Source organism: Calypte anna, chromosome 1, assembly GCF_003957555.1.
Source record: "Calypte anna isolate BGI_N300 chromosome 1, bCalAnn1_v1.p, whole genome shotgun sequence".
Classification (NCBI taxonomy): domain Eukaryota; kingdom Metazoa; phylum Chordata; class Aves; order Apodiformes; family Trochilidae; genus Calypte; species Calypte anna.
Genome location: NC_044244.1, coordinates 114,789,379 through 114,807,694, shown reverse-complemented (window position 1 = coordinate 114,807,694; position 18,316 = coordinate 114,789,379). Strand labels below are relative to the sequence as shown.

At 42.0% G+C, this 18,316-nt stretch overlaps 1 protein-coding gene across 1 annotated transcript; it reads left to right on the top strand.

The window, feature by feature from the left end:
- The first annotated feature begins 1,093 nt into the window (after positions 1 to 1,093).
- On the top strand, positions 1,094 to 16,936 carry XK (X-linked Kx blood group). Its single transcript, XM_030462516.1, has 3 exons — positions 1,094 to 1,401; positions 9,871 to 10,133; positions 15,445 to 16,936. Exons 1-3 carry the CDS (start codon positions 1,157 to 1,159, stop codon positions 16,269 to 16,271), a joined length of 1,335 nt encoding a protein of 444 aa, XP_030318376.1. The 5' UTR covers positions 1,094 to 1,156; the 3' UTR covers positions 16,272 to 16,936.
- The last annotated feature ends 1,380 nt before the right edge of the window (positions 16,937 to 18,316 follow it).

Genomic DNA, 18,316 nt, shown 5'->3' with positions numbered 1-18,316 from the left:
TCAGATCCCTAGCTAATCTCCACATGCAGATCTGGGAACATATGCAGTTACCTGGGAACAGACAGAAATAAGATAGATCAGGGGAGGCATCAGAGCCAGCTGACCACGAACCAACTCTGCACCAAGAGAAGGAGAGAAGTGGTGGTGATTGTAGACACCTGTGCAGGATACAGGTACCACCTGCCAAGCTGACATGGTACCTCAGGAGCTTTGGTTTTTTGCCAGGTGCTCAGATTCAGGGTGTTGAGAGACTGCAAAGACTTGTCTTGCCTTCAGGCTAATGCTTTTTTCTGCTCATCCATCAGTGATGCAGCCAGGATGTGCATATCCAGAATGACTCCAGAGCTCTCGACTGGCAAGGGAGAAAGGCATGGGATGGCCTCCTGGCTCCTGCAGTGAAGGGGAAATGTTCAAGGACAGAGAGCAAATGTTCTTGGTTTCAAAACAACAGGGTCTTGCGATCTCAGGAACCTTTGAGGGGAAAGGCCTGACAGGGGAAAGGCCTGACAGAGGAAAGCGAGATTCACCCGGCAGAGTGTTAGGAGAGTACCTCTGCCAGCAGGCTCACCAACTGATGTGGTGAGGAGGTTTCTGAACTTGCTGCTCCATCAGAGGAAGGCTACCAGGACTTGGCAACTCCTTTTCTGACTTTTAAAATTTATTTCTTTTAACCGGCTGCCCCTCTGACTTTATTGTCCCACGGGTTTATTTTATCCCAAGGTGCACGACTCCCCCTTTGCCTTCTCCTTTTCAGCCCACGCCTCCATCCTGCCGACATCCTCTTGACGAGCGGCCCCCACCTTCCCACCGAACAGCCCCTTATTTCACTTAAGCACTGTGTGAACAAAGGACAGAGCGATGACGGGGATACCCCTCATGTGCCAAGGAGGGGCAGGGCCGTGGGCAGGACCAAACCTCACCCACACCTGAAGGGCCCCGGTTACCCTTTTCTCCCCCGACCCCCTCAGCCTTCACGCACGCCGGGAGCTGCCCTGAGGGCGGCGGCGGGAGGGGTTGCGGCGCCCCCTGGCGGGCTCCGCTCCGCGCCGCGCCGCGCTGTGCTGCTCCTCTCCGCTCCGCTCCTCAGCGGCGGCTGGGCGGGCCCGGGGTGTGTGGCGGCTGCGACTGCGGCGATAAAGCGCCCGGCGGCGGGGCGATGAAATTCCCGGGTTCCGTTCTCGTCTCCCTCGTCCTCTTCGTGGCCGAGACGGCGGCCGCCTTGTGCCTCAGCGGGGCGTACCGGGCGGCGGGGGATCGCATGTGGCAGTGGCTGACGCTGCTCTTCGCCCTGCTGCCCTGCGCGCTGGTGCAGCTCAGCTTGGTCTTCATCCACCGCGACGTCAGCCGCGACCGCCCGCTGGTGCTGCTGCTGCATCTCCTGCAGCTCGGGCCCCTCGTCAGGTCGGTGAGTCCCGCTCCGCCTCGCCGACCCATCAGCGGGTACCGACGGGGGGTTTGGGAGAGGGGGCGTCCTGGCCTTTGTACCGGGTGGACCCGCTCGCTCCCCGGCGGCGGCGGCGACCGCTGCTGCTTTGCATCGGTGTCAACCGCGATCGGTCGGTCCTTCCCATCCTGATCTGTGAAGCCTGCGGGAGAAATAATTTCCTTTTGAAACGTCCTCAGGCAGAAGCGCAGCCAGGGCCGGGGTGCTTCCTGACCTTCTGGAGAAGCTGCGCGGAGCCCTCCGGAGGGGCAGGTGGCGGGGAGACGGAGGTGGCCTGGCCGGGCCCCCTTCCCTCCCTCCCTCTTCTGGGTGGGGTTCGGCCCCTGTGTGTCTTTTTGCGAATGGTCGTGTCGGTTCGGTGCTGGTGTATCCATAAGGCTTTTACCCTAAGGTTACTTCCAAGAGGGAAAGGTTGCTTGTTTAAAACAATCCTAGAAGCCATCCCATCTGTGCATACTGGAAATGCCAGCGGTGCTTTAGTATGCCTGTTCTTTCCGAAATGGAGCTTCTGTCCCAAATTGCTTTGGTGTATGTTCGGATCAACTTCTGACTGGAAATGTCCTTAGGAAAGAAAGACAGATAGGTGAAGAGTTACAGAGGTGGTACAGCCCTGTAACAAAATGCTTGCTGGGGGGTTTAATTTTAAAGTTGCATTCAAATGTCTTGGTTTTTTTTTTTTAATAAAATCATTAAATATAGTATCTCTGTAGTAGAGGTTAGGAGAAGTACCCTCAAATTTTTGAAAGCAGTGTGGAAAGGGAGTATTTCTTCACACAAATAAGGATGAATAGTTTGGATGTTATTGAACATCTTACAGTTTAAAACCTTGAGTTCCTCTATAAGCATGGCTGGATTAATTTGTTTCTTTTGTTGATGTTTTAAGGGATTTAAGTTATGGCTTAAAAGTTAAGTTCTTGAAGAGCTCTGATTTTTCTGAAAGCTAGTAAAACACTCCCACATTCTTTGGAAAGCAAGAGTGGAACCAAAGAGAAAGCAACAATCAAAATTAAAATTATGTTAGTGACTTCTGTAATTCTAAATCAATTTCTTGAGGTCAGCCAAGCAAATTGTCATGTCAAGTTGTAAGATGGGAAGAGGCTGTAAGGATGTAAACATCTACAAATTAGAGTATTTTATTTCTAATTATCTGGAAAAGATGTAGACTTCTGCTTTGACCTTGGCCACCAAGCATGATTTCACTTTCTCTTTCTTTCTCAGCATCAGGTTTATCTGTTTACAACACAAGTCTCATCTCGTGCTGAACACACTTTCTGCTGTGTTGGCGAGCTCCCAGCTGCAGTAACTGCTGTAAAACTAGGGGCATATGGAAGCCCTCTCCTCTCTGTAATGCTGCACTATATGAGTCTGTTGCCACCTCTGTGCTTTTGCCTTTCTCTAAGATTTATAAAATTAACATTTCTTGGAGGTTTGTTGATGATCTGGATATCTTGCTCTGTTTCTGTGCCACAGTCCCTATGGCATCATTTAGAGAGTACAAAGTGACATGTGGACCTCTTTCCAGAATAAGTGGAATTATGATTACTAATAAAAAAAAGCATAGTACATTCATGCCACCTGAAAAACTTATTTCCTGCTAAAGGCTGGAAGGACTTTACAAATTGAGAGGAGAATTTTCATAGAAAACAGCCTCTCTTCAGTTTCAGGGGGAAGTGTCTGTTTGTAGAAGTAGGAGAAGATGAAGTATTTGGTCTGAGACAGACACTAAATGCCTTTCCTTCTATGTTTGTCTTTGTATCTGTTAGAAGAGGAAACTGACTGCTTCCCATCAGGAGTAGATGCATACTGTAAATGTTGAACTGTTTTCAGCACATGAAATACCCTGCAATTCCCTACTTTGCACTGTAGGCTTTCTGTCTTCTGTGAACCTGAACACACACAAGTCTGAGGTGATATCTGGAAGGCAAAATGTTTTTTGGCTGTATCATCACTTCATTGTGGCTTTAGTCATTGTAAACTGTAAAGAACCCCGTTGTCCCTGGAGCCATTTTGCCTTTTAGGCAAACCTCTGTTCCTTGCACCAGAGAGCTGCTGCTGCTATTACTCATCTGCTTCCCAGCGGGAAGGCTCACTCCATCCTCGTGTTCAGTCTCTCCTGGGTCTCACTGGCACAGCCCAGGGCCCTTTAGGGAGTTCTGGGTCAAATTAGGTCTAATAGGACATATAAACAGTAGAGTGGCTCCAGGCTCTGTCTGCTTGCAGCATCAGACTGCAACGTTAGAGCCTGTAGGCTGTGCTAGGTGGCATCCTTCGACAGAGGGAAGCCTCCTTTGTCTGGCTTTAAGAAAGTGAACACCAGCTTTTTAATCATCTCTGTTTGGTTTGTGATGTGATACAGGATAATCAGTAGAGGGGCTGTGTATGTTGTGTGAGTTTTCTTCATCACCTTAAAAGCTAGACATTTTTCTCTCCTTTTCCCCTTAAAAAGTTTGAGTTTAAATTTTAGGGAATGGTATGGAAATATCTTGTCAGGGAAGGAGGGTATTTAGCTTTGCAAGCCAAATGATCCAGCCTATTTTGAATCCTCTGTGTGAGAGGGAAAAAAGTAGTGTCTCTTATAAAACCTTCTTACATACCACCACTTTCCCTGCACACCCACGCTCCACCTGTTCAGGAGGCACTCTCTATCCTGCTGCTGCCACTAGAAGCACTAAAATTAGGAAGCATCCTTCTTCCTGAAGAAGGCTTTGCTGCACTCGGAGAGTAATGTTAATGCAGTTTTGTTTTGTTTTTTTTAAAGTCCATCTCACCCTCCCTAGGAGTCTCTTTATAAATTTGGAGCAATTTGTAGAGTAAAATTCTTAACCCCTTGGGTGGCCTGGCTCTCATCCCCAGGCTGTAGGCATCCCAGAGACTGTTCAGGGAACTGGCTGGAACAAAGTTGCTGAAGTTTTCCGGGCACCGTGGGTGACTTCTGCAGCATTTCTGGGCAATACCACTCAGGGCAGTAAGAGTACTGATTTGTCTGGAGCCTTAGAAAATGTATTTGGATACTTCCTCTGTTTTTGTGAAAGGAGATTCTTTTACCACGTGAAGTATTGCACACAAAAAAATACTTTAAGTGATAGCTAATATCAATGAGATGTAATACATTTTTCTTTTCTTTGAGAAGACCATGATGAGCTTTTTGGCTCATTATTGGCTGTTCATGAGACAAGAAATATCTCTTTGTTCCGTATTCATTTGGAACACAACTGTAGCACTGACACTGTCCTGAGGTTCTGAATGCTGCCACAATTCCAATAAATACCCTATGTATTTTTGCTAGTGCATTGCTCTGTGCTTAGGGATTTGTTCAGAAATTCAAATAGCTCCTCGTGAAGGGTGGCAGACAAACCCCTGTTAGGTTGCTTGCCCTTGTTCATTCTTCAAGCAGTAGTTCAGGAGCTGAAGTGAGGGCTGCAGATTTACAAGTGACTCGAGCAGTCAGGATTTACAGTCACAAGCAGGGGGTGCTGGTGGTATTGCACCAGCCGTGTACTGGGTGTCTGCTGGATACGGTGGCTCCTTACTGTCTGATTTACTGAAGCCCATACTGAAGTGCTGTGTCCAGAAGGGACTAGTGTGAACGTGGCAATGCTTCCTTCTAAGACCATCTTCATGGAGAGGAAAGTTGAGTGACTGCTGGTATCTTGGAAACTTCTGTCCCTAGTGCTCTTTTAGCTGAATTTGGGCCTACAAGTTCTGCCTTAGGAGGAACATGCGATTAGGAGATGGCTCTGTCTGCAGGGTTATGAACTTCTCTTGAGAAAAAAAATTGAAAGCTGACATAACAGGCCCCTATACAGAACACTAATGATTGTTTTCCTCAGATTTCAATGGGACAAGGATATAAACAATAGTCTTTTGTTTGTTGGTTTGTTTTTTCTTAAATGGTTTCAGGCTTTGTTTCTCAAGGCATAAGGAGAAACAATTACATGTGTCTATGTACCCTGTAGACAGCAGCAAAACACACACAGTAGGAAGTTTGTATCAAACTGCCAGAGAAGCTGCTATTCCAACTGGAGTTAGATTATGTGAGGTGCAGGAAATTAAAAACACAGAGGAAAAAAAAAAACAAAGGAGAAAAAAACCAAAACCCACAACTGTAGGCTGAAATTATCAGTGTCATTAATGCTGGGCATCTGATTCTGCAGCTTGAAATCTAGTAAGATATAACTGGTGCAGATAATGGTTCAGTCACATTGTGTAGTCTCCTGTGGATAGTCTCTTTCCTAGTGACCTGCTTCAGAGTTCATAATAGCACGGGTCTAAGACCCTCTCTTCCTTGTAGGACTTACATTGACAGACAACATTGTAGGGAATTCTTCTAGCTCTAATCTTTACAACTGTTGATGCATCTCCCTCTTTTCCAGATGGGAAGAATATGCCTAGACCCTCTTCAGGTTTTGTTTTGTTTTTTCTTTTATTCTTGAGCAGATGTGTTAGGTGTCCAAGATGCGATGAACAGAAAGTCAGTGCAGATGGAAGGTAGAACAATGAGGGAGGAACAAATCTTTGTCTGATACAGGTAAGTAAATCTGCCAGACTGAAAAGTCTTTTGCACATGTCTCTAAAGAAAAAGGAATTAGTAAAAATTGAGTCTTTGGAAAAATCTGCTTGTACATTTGCAGTGAGCATGTGTGGATAGGTCTCTCAAATAGATGTTTGCTCTTGGAGCGCTTACTGGCTGTGCAAAGTTCCCTGTTTTCATTGCCTGCTCCCTCTTCACACCACCATTCTTTTGCCTGTGCCTAAGTCCCACACATCCGTGATTAAAAGAGGGAATGAGGTGCTTTATCTAAGCAAGAGAGGAGAATTTTTCCTCCTACTGACTGTGTAGAAAATGAATGTGTTGCTGAATCACTCTTTGCAGGCACAATCAGGATCCTTGAAAAACTGTATCTCTTCTCTCTGCCAGGATTTGACAGCAGGGGAGAAAGCAGCCCCATCTTTTTCTTACCTTTTAACTTTCACTGTAGGGAGTAGGTCTAACTTTCTTTTTCTTCAAAGCAATTTTAGTTTCTTCAGAGGCCATACTGCAATTGTCATTGCTTTTTGTGCAGTGGAATCACCCAGCTGCATGCCTTCAGCTCTTGATGCCATGTGTGGATCTGTTGAAAAGGCCCATCACTGAATTGTGGGAGATGGATTGTGCAGAAGTTGGGATCACCTGTTCCTGTTCCTCCAGAGCAGAGCTGCAATGAGCAGTGAACAGCTGGGACTTCTGGAGAATTCCCTGTTCTGTAGCAGAGTTGTAAAAAATTGGCTTGAAGCAGTTGCATTCTTGCGTTGCCTTCTAGTTGTGCTTTGTACTGAAAAAAGAAAAAGCCAGGTCATTTTAAGACAACCTTTCTGAATTCACTTCACAAACAAGGTTGTAACACGGCCCAGATATGTGATCTGAATTGATTCTTTGTCACTGTTCTGAACACTCCTTACCTGGATGGTTCTTCAAGCAATTATACCCTTCTTACACTTTATTACTTAAACATTTAGGTTGGTGCTCTTTCTTTATAGTGTATTGGCTGCCAGTCTGCTCCTGGCACCATTTAGAGTCTTGAGTACATTTGTTATTGGCCAGAGAAGGCATGACCTCCAGAGACACTCTTGCTTGGGGTGAGCAGGGCTCAGAAGATGATGGGCATCATTACTGACATAATCTTAGTGCTTTCACGTACCATTTTTTTTTTAGTTATTCTGTTGTACTGCTAAAAGTCCTCATTGGCTCTGAGGTTTACTCATCAGACCATTCATTTCACATTGTATTTGCTTTTCTATATGGACGTAAAAATTCCTTTCACAAAGAATACAGTGCATCTTAATACCTAACTAATAAATACTGATCAAATGCTTGCTCCAAACCCCAACATTTTGTTGATTATACTATTTGCTATAGTCAGTACTTTCATGAATCTTATGTCTTATATAGGATTACTGCAGGTTTGTTAGATGAGTCCCTAGACTACATCTACTTCTAATCACACAGAGCATGAGTTTAGAGGCTAATGCTGAGATCTCATTTTCCGTAATGGCTTCACACTTGTCCTCAGTTCAAGATGAATAGATGGCTGTGCATACTAAGTGAGACAAAAAAGTTCTGGGATCTTTCTTTTGGAATAAAAACAATTTGTTGATTTCAGAATCTCTGTTGGCTTCATAAGCTGTTGCTCTTCATTAATGTTTCACACTATTTTTAGCTGTGTGGATTCTTTCACATGGAATGATACTGTCAGGGATTAAAAAGATTAACAAGGTGAAAATAAAAAGTCACACTGTGAATGGAGCCTCCGTTTCAAAGCTTCAAATATCTTTAGGGATAATAGTAGCTGAAGCCTAGTGAATCAAGGACAGTAATACAGGATCCTAAATCTGCTCTCTGTCTGGGGCAGGTGAAACTCGAGAGTGGTCCAGTTAGGGGAAGAAATGAAATCAAGTTCATTAAAGAATAATAAATTTATTTGAATTTCTATCGGTGCTGATTTATAGGTCAGTCTGTGAGCTTTTTGCTAGAAGGTTCTGTTAGAATGACTTGGCAGCTGTTGAAAAAAATCAAATTGAGAAGAAAATGGGAATTTGAAGACTCAGATAAGCATGGCTTATCACATGCTTTGTGATTGTGAAATAATTTTAAATAGAAGACTGATTTGTACATTACAAAAACTCCCTGGTCAAATCGGACCTGTTAGAGACATGGAGATGCTGTACTCCAGAAAGTATTTCCTGCAGAGAGAGGAATGCCAGCAGACATTGTGGAAGGAAAAAAAGCATCTCAGGCCTCATCAGAGAATGATACCTACACAAGAAGAAGATACCGTGCATGTCAGGCCTTTTGAGGAGATGTGACCAGAAGTGGTGTCACAGGTCACCCTACCAGGGGAGTTTTCTCTTCCCCAAGCTTTTCCCCTATTTTGGAAACCAACCCTCTCCAGTCCTGCTCACACTAAAGTTTTTTCTTCTTGAAACCCTTACCAGTGTTATGCATAAAAGAGAAAACAGGTTGTATCTGCACTAGGTTTGGGATTTGAAGTTTGTTTGGGTTTTTTTGTAGTCAGTGCTATTTATCCTTTATAGTCCTGCTGTACACGTACTCTTTCACAGGAGGCCCTGTGCTATTAAGACCCTATGCAATGTCATAGAAAGTGTTTCTTTCCTCTCCCTTCCCACTCCTCTTGTGACTTCATCTGAACCTCACTAGAGCCCTGCTTATTGCTACTTCCCAGACAAGGCTGACTCTTCCCCTTTGTGTTTTGGACCCTGCTTGATGCCCAAGCCCACGCTTGATGTCTTCACACTCTCTTAGTATACTTCATCTAAAACTCTTGCCAAACTAAAAACAGGAATTGGAAGGATGTTTCAGAAACTTTCCTTTCATAAATGTCTCTGAGGCTGTCTTGTCTTCTATAATACTGAAGGAGCTAGCCTGTCCTAGTTGCTAACATGTTTGCTGCTGTCAACTGCTTTAGCCCTTTTCCATTCCTTCCAAATGTATGGATTGTTCTCTGTGCATGGGTAGAGGCAGTGTGCATTACAACAGTATGTAATCTGTGAACAGAAATGTGTGTGCTGGAGCTACTTTTTTCTTTGGAAGTTAATCTGTGGTAAGTTAGGCCTACATAAAGAAGAGAGTTTGGTTCACCTGTGCTTAAAGTACAAAGAGCTGCAGCAACTGAAAACACTGCATCTTCTTGTTTAGAATATTTTTGCAAGATTGTGTTTTATATTCCTTAAGCAGTGTAATAAACGTAAGTAAAATAAGGAGAAAATTCTTATTTCTGTGTCATAGAAGACAAAAGACAAAAAATTGTCTTTTTTAAAAATGTCAGTATCCAGAGTTCTGAGGCTCTAAGCTGATTGTTATTGTTATTGCTAGTGTGGCTTGTTCCTTGTGTTTTGAGACCACAGCTTGGTAAAGCATGGACTGGAGTCCAGCCATTTGAGGTGTGTGCAACCATTTGTATCTTGAGGTTCTCCCCAGTGTCTTCAGATTGTTTCAGGCAAGGGTATGAGAATTGTATTTATTGCCATGTCACAGATGTGTACAGATAACATGAAGAAAAAGACTTGACAATGTGAGGATGCGATTCCAACCTGGGTCCTGATTTGGAAGCCGATAAATAGTTTGAGGGCTTTAACAGGACAGCAGAAAGCAAAGGCAGCTCTCAGGAAACAACTAAACCATCCCTGTGTCTGAGTACTACAAGCAGGCCAAAGGGCACTGCCAGATTCTTGCCCTCTAGTCACATATAGTTCATGCTTCAAAGGGTGAAATCTGTCATATTCCAAGTTTACCAAGGGAAGAAAATGTACAGGCTTTGCTTTGAGAACAAATTGATTTACTGTGTGATGGCTTAAAATACTAAGGAGTGTGAAGACCTATGCTTTTCTTTCATTTTTCCTTGTTACTCTATTTACTGATTTGTTTGTAGGTGTGTGGAAGTCTTTTATATTTACTTCCATGCTGGTAGAGTGGAAGAGCCCTATGTCAGCATCACGAAGAAGAGGCAGATGCCCAAGGATGGGTATTCGGAAGAAATTGAGAAGGAAGTGGGCCAAGCTGAAGGCAAGCTGTGTACCCACAGGTCTGCATTCAGCAGGGCGTCTGTGATCCAGGCATTCCTCGGCTCAGCACCCCAGCTCACACTCCAGCTCTACATCTGTGTCCTGCAGCAGGAGATCACAGCTGCCAGAAGTAGGTAGAGATGTTGTCATCACTTACAAATTCTGGTGGGAGGGAGAGGAGGAGGGTCTGAGTAAGAATCAAATGTTTTGAAATGGTTTTCATCTCCCTGACAATTTTTGATGGTGATGTTGAGTTTATCATCTCGGTTTAGACTTGGATGCTTCCTGTAGCATATCTGGGTTGCTATAAAAACACTAATTTGATTAGTGACCAAAGGGTGACAGCTGGTGGGACTAAGCTGTATTCGTGAAGGGGGGGGGGAAGGGAGAGGGAGAAGGGGGATGAAGGAAGGGGGGGTGGAATTACCTCTTTCAGTTTGGGTTTTGAGCCAACTTTCTAGAAAATTCCTTGCAGAGTACGTTTTTCCATGCTGCATTAAAGAAGGTGTACTTTCAGGAATGCAGTTTCCAATACAGACTGAGAACATGAACTGTCTTTACTTGTGTCAGATTCTGAATTTGGAATCAAAGGGCAGGACTCAATAAGCTGCTATGCAAATGTGTTCATCTCATCTCTGGACCCAAGCTATTAAGCTTTCAACAAGCAGTGATGCACCACACGAACTTACCAGGGCACATCTCTTTACCGTGGGACTTGTTCCATGATGTGCTCCAGCTCCCTGAAAAACAAAATAATCTTGATTTGCTGGCTGGCTGCTAAATGAAGAACCATCTCCAGCTGATCATAGGACACACAGTGTAAGGAAGGATTTTGGCACCTGTGTGAATAGGAATTCACCTGTGTGAATTCCACTGGAATACAAAATAGCTCTTTATACCTCCAGGGCCCTGAGAAGCCAGGGATCTTGACCAGTTCCACAGCTAAGGAGGCTGAAGCTAGAGAGACGTGGAGTGCACCTAAATGCTTTCTTCAGTTTTGGTGCCTCTCTTGGCAGTGCACCAAGGTAGGAATTGAGATTTTTGGAGGAGCATTTTTAGTAACATCAGGGTTCTCCCCTCAGCACAGGGAATGAAAAACCTCAGCATGTCAAAGGGTGAGTTGGCATATAAGGATGTTACAGTAGATTAAAATCTTTAGACAAAAGTATTTAAGGTCATAGCAGTAGTTGCTGGAAAGACATTGCTCCTGACAGTTTCTGAGTACTTCACACTAAGAAATGCGCTCTGTGACCTGGGATGCAAACAAAGCAGACAAATACTTTGCTGAGTGGTGCAATTAGGGAAATTTCCAATTGCTTTGCTGCAGAAATCATTTGCTTAAGAAAGGTCACCTTTTTATTGTATTTCTTCTAGTACTGGTAGTGACCTTACTGGTCATGATTGCCAAGAGAAGCACTGTGTTCCAGATGATTACAGAACTGCATATTAAATAATGATTTGTAACTTCTGACTTTTGTCAGTCACTGTTGAGATAAATTTTGAATCTCAGACTGGTAAGTGACCTTCTGTGGATGAAGTGAAATTAGACAACCATACATTAGCTGACTCACCAAGGAGTTCAATGAACCCACCAGCAAATGCAGTAGTCATCTCATGTCTCCCAGAAACTGTCTCCATAGCTTACATAACTCTAAAATATAGAAATGAAAACAAATGTTGTGGGGATCTTTATTCTTTTTTTTTTTTTCTTTAATCTGTGATTTAGGAACAATGGCAATGTCTGTTACAGCTCATTTATCAGAAAAACAGTCTTAACCATATTTCTCTTGTATGAAATTTACCTTCTGAAATATTGTAACTTTGTGTAGCTTATTTCTGCAGTCATACCTTTTTTCCACTGGTAGTATTCATCCCCCAGAGAACAGTGAAACAAGAATGATGCATAACATAGTTTCTGTTTGTTGTTTCTTGTATGTCTGCAGAGATTCTGATCTATGGTATAGACATAGTAAAGACAGACTTCAACCTTTTGATCTTGTATCATTGAAGTAATTCAACAGGCAGTCCATCTCTTCTTCCACACTTCACATGTCTTCACCCTGACTGTCCTTTGACACTGGTCCTCCAAACAGCATGTTCTCCATTTGTCTCTGTCATGATTGCCACTCTCTTCTTTTTGTATCTTGATTTCTACGTTTTTTGTCTTGTCTCCTCATCAGTCTCGTAATTTTCTGGATTCCTACATTATCCTGTCTCTTATTCTGTGTAAATTCTGCTTGAAGCTGTTTCCCATTGTGCTGTATAGTGTGTTTTTTCTCTTACAGATGCTTGCAACTTGTTATTGTTTTCAGTATTGAATTGAACAGTTCTAAAAAGTGTGTGCATCCTTGCCTAGCCCTTTGTAAACCAAACCCATGATGCTTTTTTTTTTTTTTTTTTTTCATGGCATTCAATTTATCTGGATAGTTTCTTTTGGATGATCAAAAACTTGCCAGTGTTTGACATGTTCCAATATTGTCATTCCACTGTCTGCCAAGACTGTAAAACCAACAGAACTAAGGAGAGTTGCAAAAGCAGGATGAAGCCCCCTCTAGGTTAGTGATGAAGGTCATAAAGCTTCAATGACTCTTTATCATGAAACACATAGAAATAGTGTTGGATTAAATGCAATATTGAAAGCCCACACGTAATTGCCTAATCTGTGTTCTAGACATCGAGCTTAGTTACAGCCTAACTGGGAAGAAGCTCCCAGGTTGTTACTGTAGAGAATGCCCAGTCTGACTCTGTAGTTGCCTCTCCCAGAGTAGGTGCCAATGTCTCTCTTGTGCCTTTGGGCTTTACCCTGTGCTAAATGCTTCTGCATCTGTCAGCACTGTCCATTGCCTTAGAAGCAGCTATTAACCTTGCTTCAGAGAGGTCACTGACTAAGTGGCTAAGGTCCACTTACATACTCTTGAGGAGCTATCCAGACCTCTTCTGGTAGCATCCCCCAGAGAAGCACAAGGCCAAGAGATGTCAAAAAGATCTGAGTTATTATTAATTACAAAACCAGCTAGCTGGAGGTGGGAAATACATGACCTGGCCTCTTAACCAGCATTGAATGCACAAGCTCTGCTTCTGTCAAGAGCAGTCTTCTAAGTTGAAAGCTTTTGTCATGTCAAAAGCAGTCAAGGTTCTTTTATCACTGCAAGAAACCCCCAAAAAATACCTTAAAAGGCAGATTTCCTCTCGTTTAAAACTGAAATTATTCTGCTGCAAAAGGAGAATTTTTTAAAGATTAAAATCTGAACTAGTTACTGCCATCTGCAAGAATTAAAGCTTTGCTTTGTTTTTTTCCAGCTTGCTGGTGTTTGCAGCATTCCTTTCATAATGTTCATGACCTGTGCTTTGTCACTGGTCTTTCCAGGTATCTTACAGTGCTTCTACAGTTGCTTCACCTCAACTCATCAGGCTCTCACCATAGAATACCTCACTCATTGTTTCAAAAAGTACTCACTGTATGTTTTTCAGTATTAATAGTTTGTAAGCATTGAAGTTTCTGTACCTTAAGACAAAAAATATTGTATCTCAGTGTCTTGTCTTAAGTTATTTTGTCCCTTATTTTTCAAGGGTTCTTATTATCAGTTTAGAAAACTGTTATATATAATAGGTAACTTACGATTCTGCAGCTGAATGTAGTATTTCAATAGTAGATATTAGTGATGTAGCTCATCTAGGGCAGAATTAACTCTCCAAGGTCCAAAGATGGGAAAGACCTGATCTCAAGAAGACTTAAAACACAATAAAATATCCAACAAAATAAAACAGAACTGAATGGTGTGTTATATATATTAAATGATTCTCTAAGTGTGTACCTCTGATTTGTAAAGAAAGCATAGCCTCTGGGAGCAGGAATGAAGAAGAGAAACACTGCTTTTATCAGGACTTCTTCAGGGATTTGAGACTGCTGTAGGGGAATATACTTTGACTTTTAAATTTTCATTTCTTTGCCTGTTTAGGGTGAATAAACAACATCACCCTCCCATATTTGCCTTTGTGGTTGCTTCCAACTGTCTTCCTCACAGAATTAAAAGTGATGCTTCAGCTGAAGGTTTGTTGACAGTGCTGTGCTTTTGGGAAAGGAGCAGAGCTGGAGATCTGTATTAAACCAGAGTCAGCATGACCTGGTTTATATCAATTATATCAATGGAGAAATGCCTCTTTTGAAAGCCTCAGTTTTAAAGGCAAGTTTGAGATTAATATAGAATCCCCAAAATTGAAGTGGGTAATAAGATGAATGTCTCAGGCTATCAAAGCAGAGCTCCAGGACAGCAGTGGCCTTTTCCCAGTGGGCAGTGTTTTTTTGTTTCTTTAACTCTGATAATATTCTTTTGCTTCATTAGCTGATGGATATTTTTTCTCACATAGCTCTAGAGCTGGCTTAAAGCTACAGGAATGGGTTTGTAAAGGGCCACAAGATATTGACTGCACTCACTTGCTCTTCCACTTTCAGCCAGTGTTTTTTAAGACAATGTTTAAAAAATCTCAGTACAGTGCTGTAAGAAAGTTGTTTAAAAGCACACTAAAAATTGAAGTTTTAAGCAAGCAAATATATAACCATTTTTAAAGAATATATGCACTACCAAACTGGCATATAAAAAATTACCATATAAAATGGTAAATGATTTTCGGTTTACTGATTGCTGTTGAAAATTTAGATATAAAGGATTAAGTAATTCTTTTCCAAAGTAATTCAGAGTGTTGGATGGGAGGGGAGTTAGCTGAAATGACAGAGAAATCCGCTTAGAAAATTCTTAGCTCTTAAAATGCTATTTTTTTTCCTTTCAAAATAATTTTTAAAAGGAGTGTCTTTTTTAAATGTATGATATGAAATACATGTATAAGGCAAACAGATGTATAGGAAAACACAGAAAAAACATAGATGGGTGAGCACAGGCAGAAAAAGTACAGATGTTTCTGGGTTTAAATTGCTTTGGCTTTCAGTTTTGAGTTCTATCTCAGATTTTTTTCTATGAACTTAGTCAGCTGGCTTCAACATAGAACTTCATAAGCACAGAGGCATCCGTGTGACAATAACTCTAAGCCTTCAGCTTCTCCTTTCACAGTTCTTCCATCTGTACAGAGGATGAATATGCTGGAGTACTGTGAAAGTCTTGAGAGCAACTTGGATATGCTTATAACTTGGCTGTATAATTACCAATGTATGTATGAGCAGCCCTGGTAAGGAAGAACAGACACCTGTAACTGTCAAGTGCCTTTTTTCCTTTCTAACTACTTGGAAAGTAACGAATGGAGACCAAAAGAAAAGGTAGGGTTAGAATAACAACCCAGAAGTGTGTACAAGGAATTACTGTTTTGGCATTACACCCTGCTTGGAATTCCCAGAAGTGCTATGAAGTCAACTACATCTGCACTTTTCTGATGGAATGTCTTTGACATCTCCTAGGCTGAGGGTCCTGATTTGTGTTTTCTCTTTGTAGGTGTTTTTATGGTCCTTTCTCTGCTGTCAATTGTATATGGTGCCTTACGCTGCAACATCCTGGCTATTAAGATTAAGTATGATGATTATGACATCAGCGTGAAACCAGCTGCCTACCTCTGCATATTCATGTGGAGAAGTCTTGAGATTGCTACACGAGTTACAGTGTTGGTCCTTTTCAGTTCAGTCCTTCAAATCTGGACTCTCCCCGTGGTGCTCGTGAATTTCTTCAGCTTTTTCTTCTACCCGTGGATTCTCTTCTGGCAAAGCAAGTCACCATTTCCTGAGAACATAGAGAAGGCATTGAGTAGGGTTGGCACTACCATTGTCTTGTGCCTTCTCACCTTCTTGTATGCCGGCATCAACATGTTCTGCTGGTCAGCTGTGCAGGTGAAGCTCAATGATCCTGACTTAATTAACAAATCCCAAAATTGGTACCGACTGACTGTGTATTACATCCTGCGATTCATCGAGAATGCGTTCCTCCTGCTGATGTGGTACATCTATAAGACTGATATCTACCTGTACGTCTGTGCCCCCTTGCTGGTCCTGCAGCTCCTGATAGGTTACTGCATGGCTGTCCTCTTCATGTTGGTGTTCTACCAGTTCTGCCACCCGTGCAAAAAGCTTTTCTCCTCCAGTATTTCTGAAGCTTTTCTGTCCTGTTTCAAGTTCCTCTGCTTTATTTGCAAAGCTCCCCGACCCACTGTACTGACGAACAAGGCAGAGGTAAAACCTCCTGAAAATACTGATGAAACATGGAGCAGTAGCAAGACAATTGATTCTCAAAAAGGAAATCCTTATCAAAGTGTTTCTTCCAATGCCTAGTACAACTGGAAGCAAGTAGGTGCCTTTGGAAGGTGTCAGATGACCCGCTGGGAATGTTGTGTACCTTGGACATAGTGTCTTGTGGATGGGGTTTCTTTCTTGTAGGTGTAGCACTGCATGACAACTGACAAGTCTACCCTTGTGGAAAACTTAGTGTATGAGTATGTGTATCTGTGTGTGTTTGTGTACAGAGAGCAATCATTGTTTGCAGACTTCTATTTCACAGGTTTTTGCACACGGGTTTATTATCATGTACTTATTTTGAAATCATTATTGGAGATGTCCTTCAGAACCTGGTGTGATACTCATCTTACTCAGGAAATCTGAGAATGGAAGGACATACATTTTATTTTAGATAGGATGTCTTTATGGCATGCCACCCCAGCATGGAAATGAGCACAGACCTTGACTACATATTGACTGTAGCTCTGGTCTGCTCTGATTTAAGTGCAAATGTTTTTACACTCTAATCAGTGTAGTGAGATAATAGTTCCTCTGTGGTGTAAGAATTAGACTTCTACAATGCACTGTAGTCTGGGTTGCCAAGAAACAACCAATTAGCCAAAATGTGAATGTTACTGAGAATAGACAGAGGGTTTATTGGCTTTGCACTGTTTTACCCTCCATATTTGCTGCTTGTCAGTAAGGGAATCAGATTTAGCACACTAATTGTGATGTTCTAGAATAGCTCATTTTTCTGACATTATCATTTACCTAATATTTTGTGATATTCTGGTATTAAGGTGGTGTTCACTTTATACAACTTCAGGTATTTAGAAGATGTCCAGGTAGTGTGAACTAGTCATATAGGTGGTCTCCAGAGCACGTCTCGAGGGAGTAATTCAACCCAACTTAAAATGTCCTCTAAAGCTGGTGATCTGAATCATTCTCTGGAGACCTACTACTCAGTGTTAACCAAATGCCCTGACAATTAGTTTTTGACACTATCTCCCTGTCAGATGGCTGAAATTAAGAGATGAGCACGACCCTGATTGGCAGGGGGGTGATAGTACACCAAGCTGAGTGACTTCTTGTGTGGGGATAGAAGACACTGAGTCCTTCTTTTTGAGGCTGTGATATATTATATTTAGTTTAATATTGGTAGCTTGAAACCCTTTGACTTTACCTCAGAAGTACCACAGGCTTGAAATCTGAAAGAGGAAATGGAAATCATTGACTTTTTCATCTATGCACTATATCACCACAAATAAAAGTGTTTTGGTATTTTGCAAATTGCTGAGGAAACTCTAGCAGATAAACACCTGAGAGTTTAGTAGATATACACAAAATCAACTGTATTTACAAAAACTAAAGAAAGCTTTTGGCACTTTGTTTGCTTAGCACCTTGAATTTCTTTTGAATATTACACATTATGGCTGCAGTGGCAACAAATAATTCAAGACCCAAAGCATCTTGTGACTGGAACCTGTCATCCATCCTGTTGTCATGAAGGATGTGAAGTTCTTCCACAGCATCAACCTCATTGTATTAGAAGTGTCTCAAGTTTGAATCTGCAGTCATTTATAATGAAATATGTCATGTGTAATGCTGTAAAGAGTGAAGCTGGGTTTATTTTTTTCTTTACCACACTGTAAATGAATGTCTTCATATATCAGTTTTATAATGGAATTATGTTTTTTTAATTTTGCTAAAATGTTTGTGTTTGGTATATGCGTGTACTTCTTATTAAATTATTGGTGGCTGTTAATGGGTATTTTTGGCCTGAACTTGCCATGGGAATGTACTTCCTCTATCTGGGGAAGTCACCAAATATCCCTCTTTCAGTTTCTCTCTCTGAAGAGCATACTATAGAGAAGTGACTCCTTAAAGACACTATGGTATTTCTCTCAACTTATTTAGAAGTACCATGTAGCATTTCTCTGTATTTCTCTTACTTCTCTAGATGGAGAGTAATTCAGATTTTTCTTTTTTCTTTTTTCTTTTTTTTTTTTTTTCTCAGTAATGAGATGAAGGAGCAAATGAGATGGTAACTCTTGCTCCTAAACCTGTGGAGTTCAGCACACAGGAACATATTTTCAGGTGTT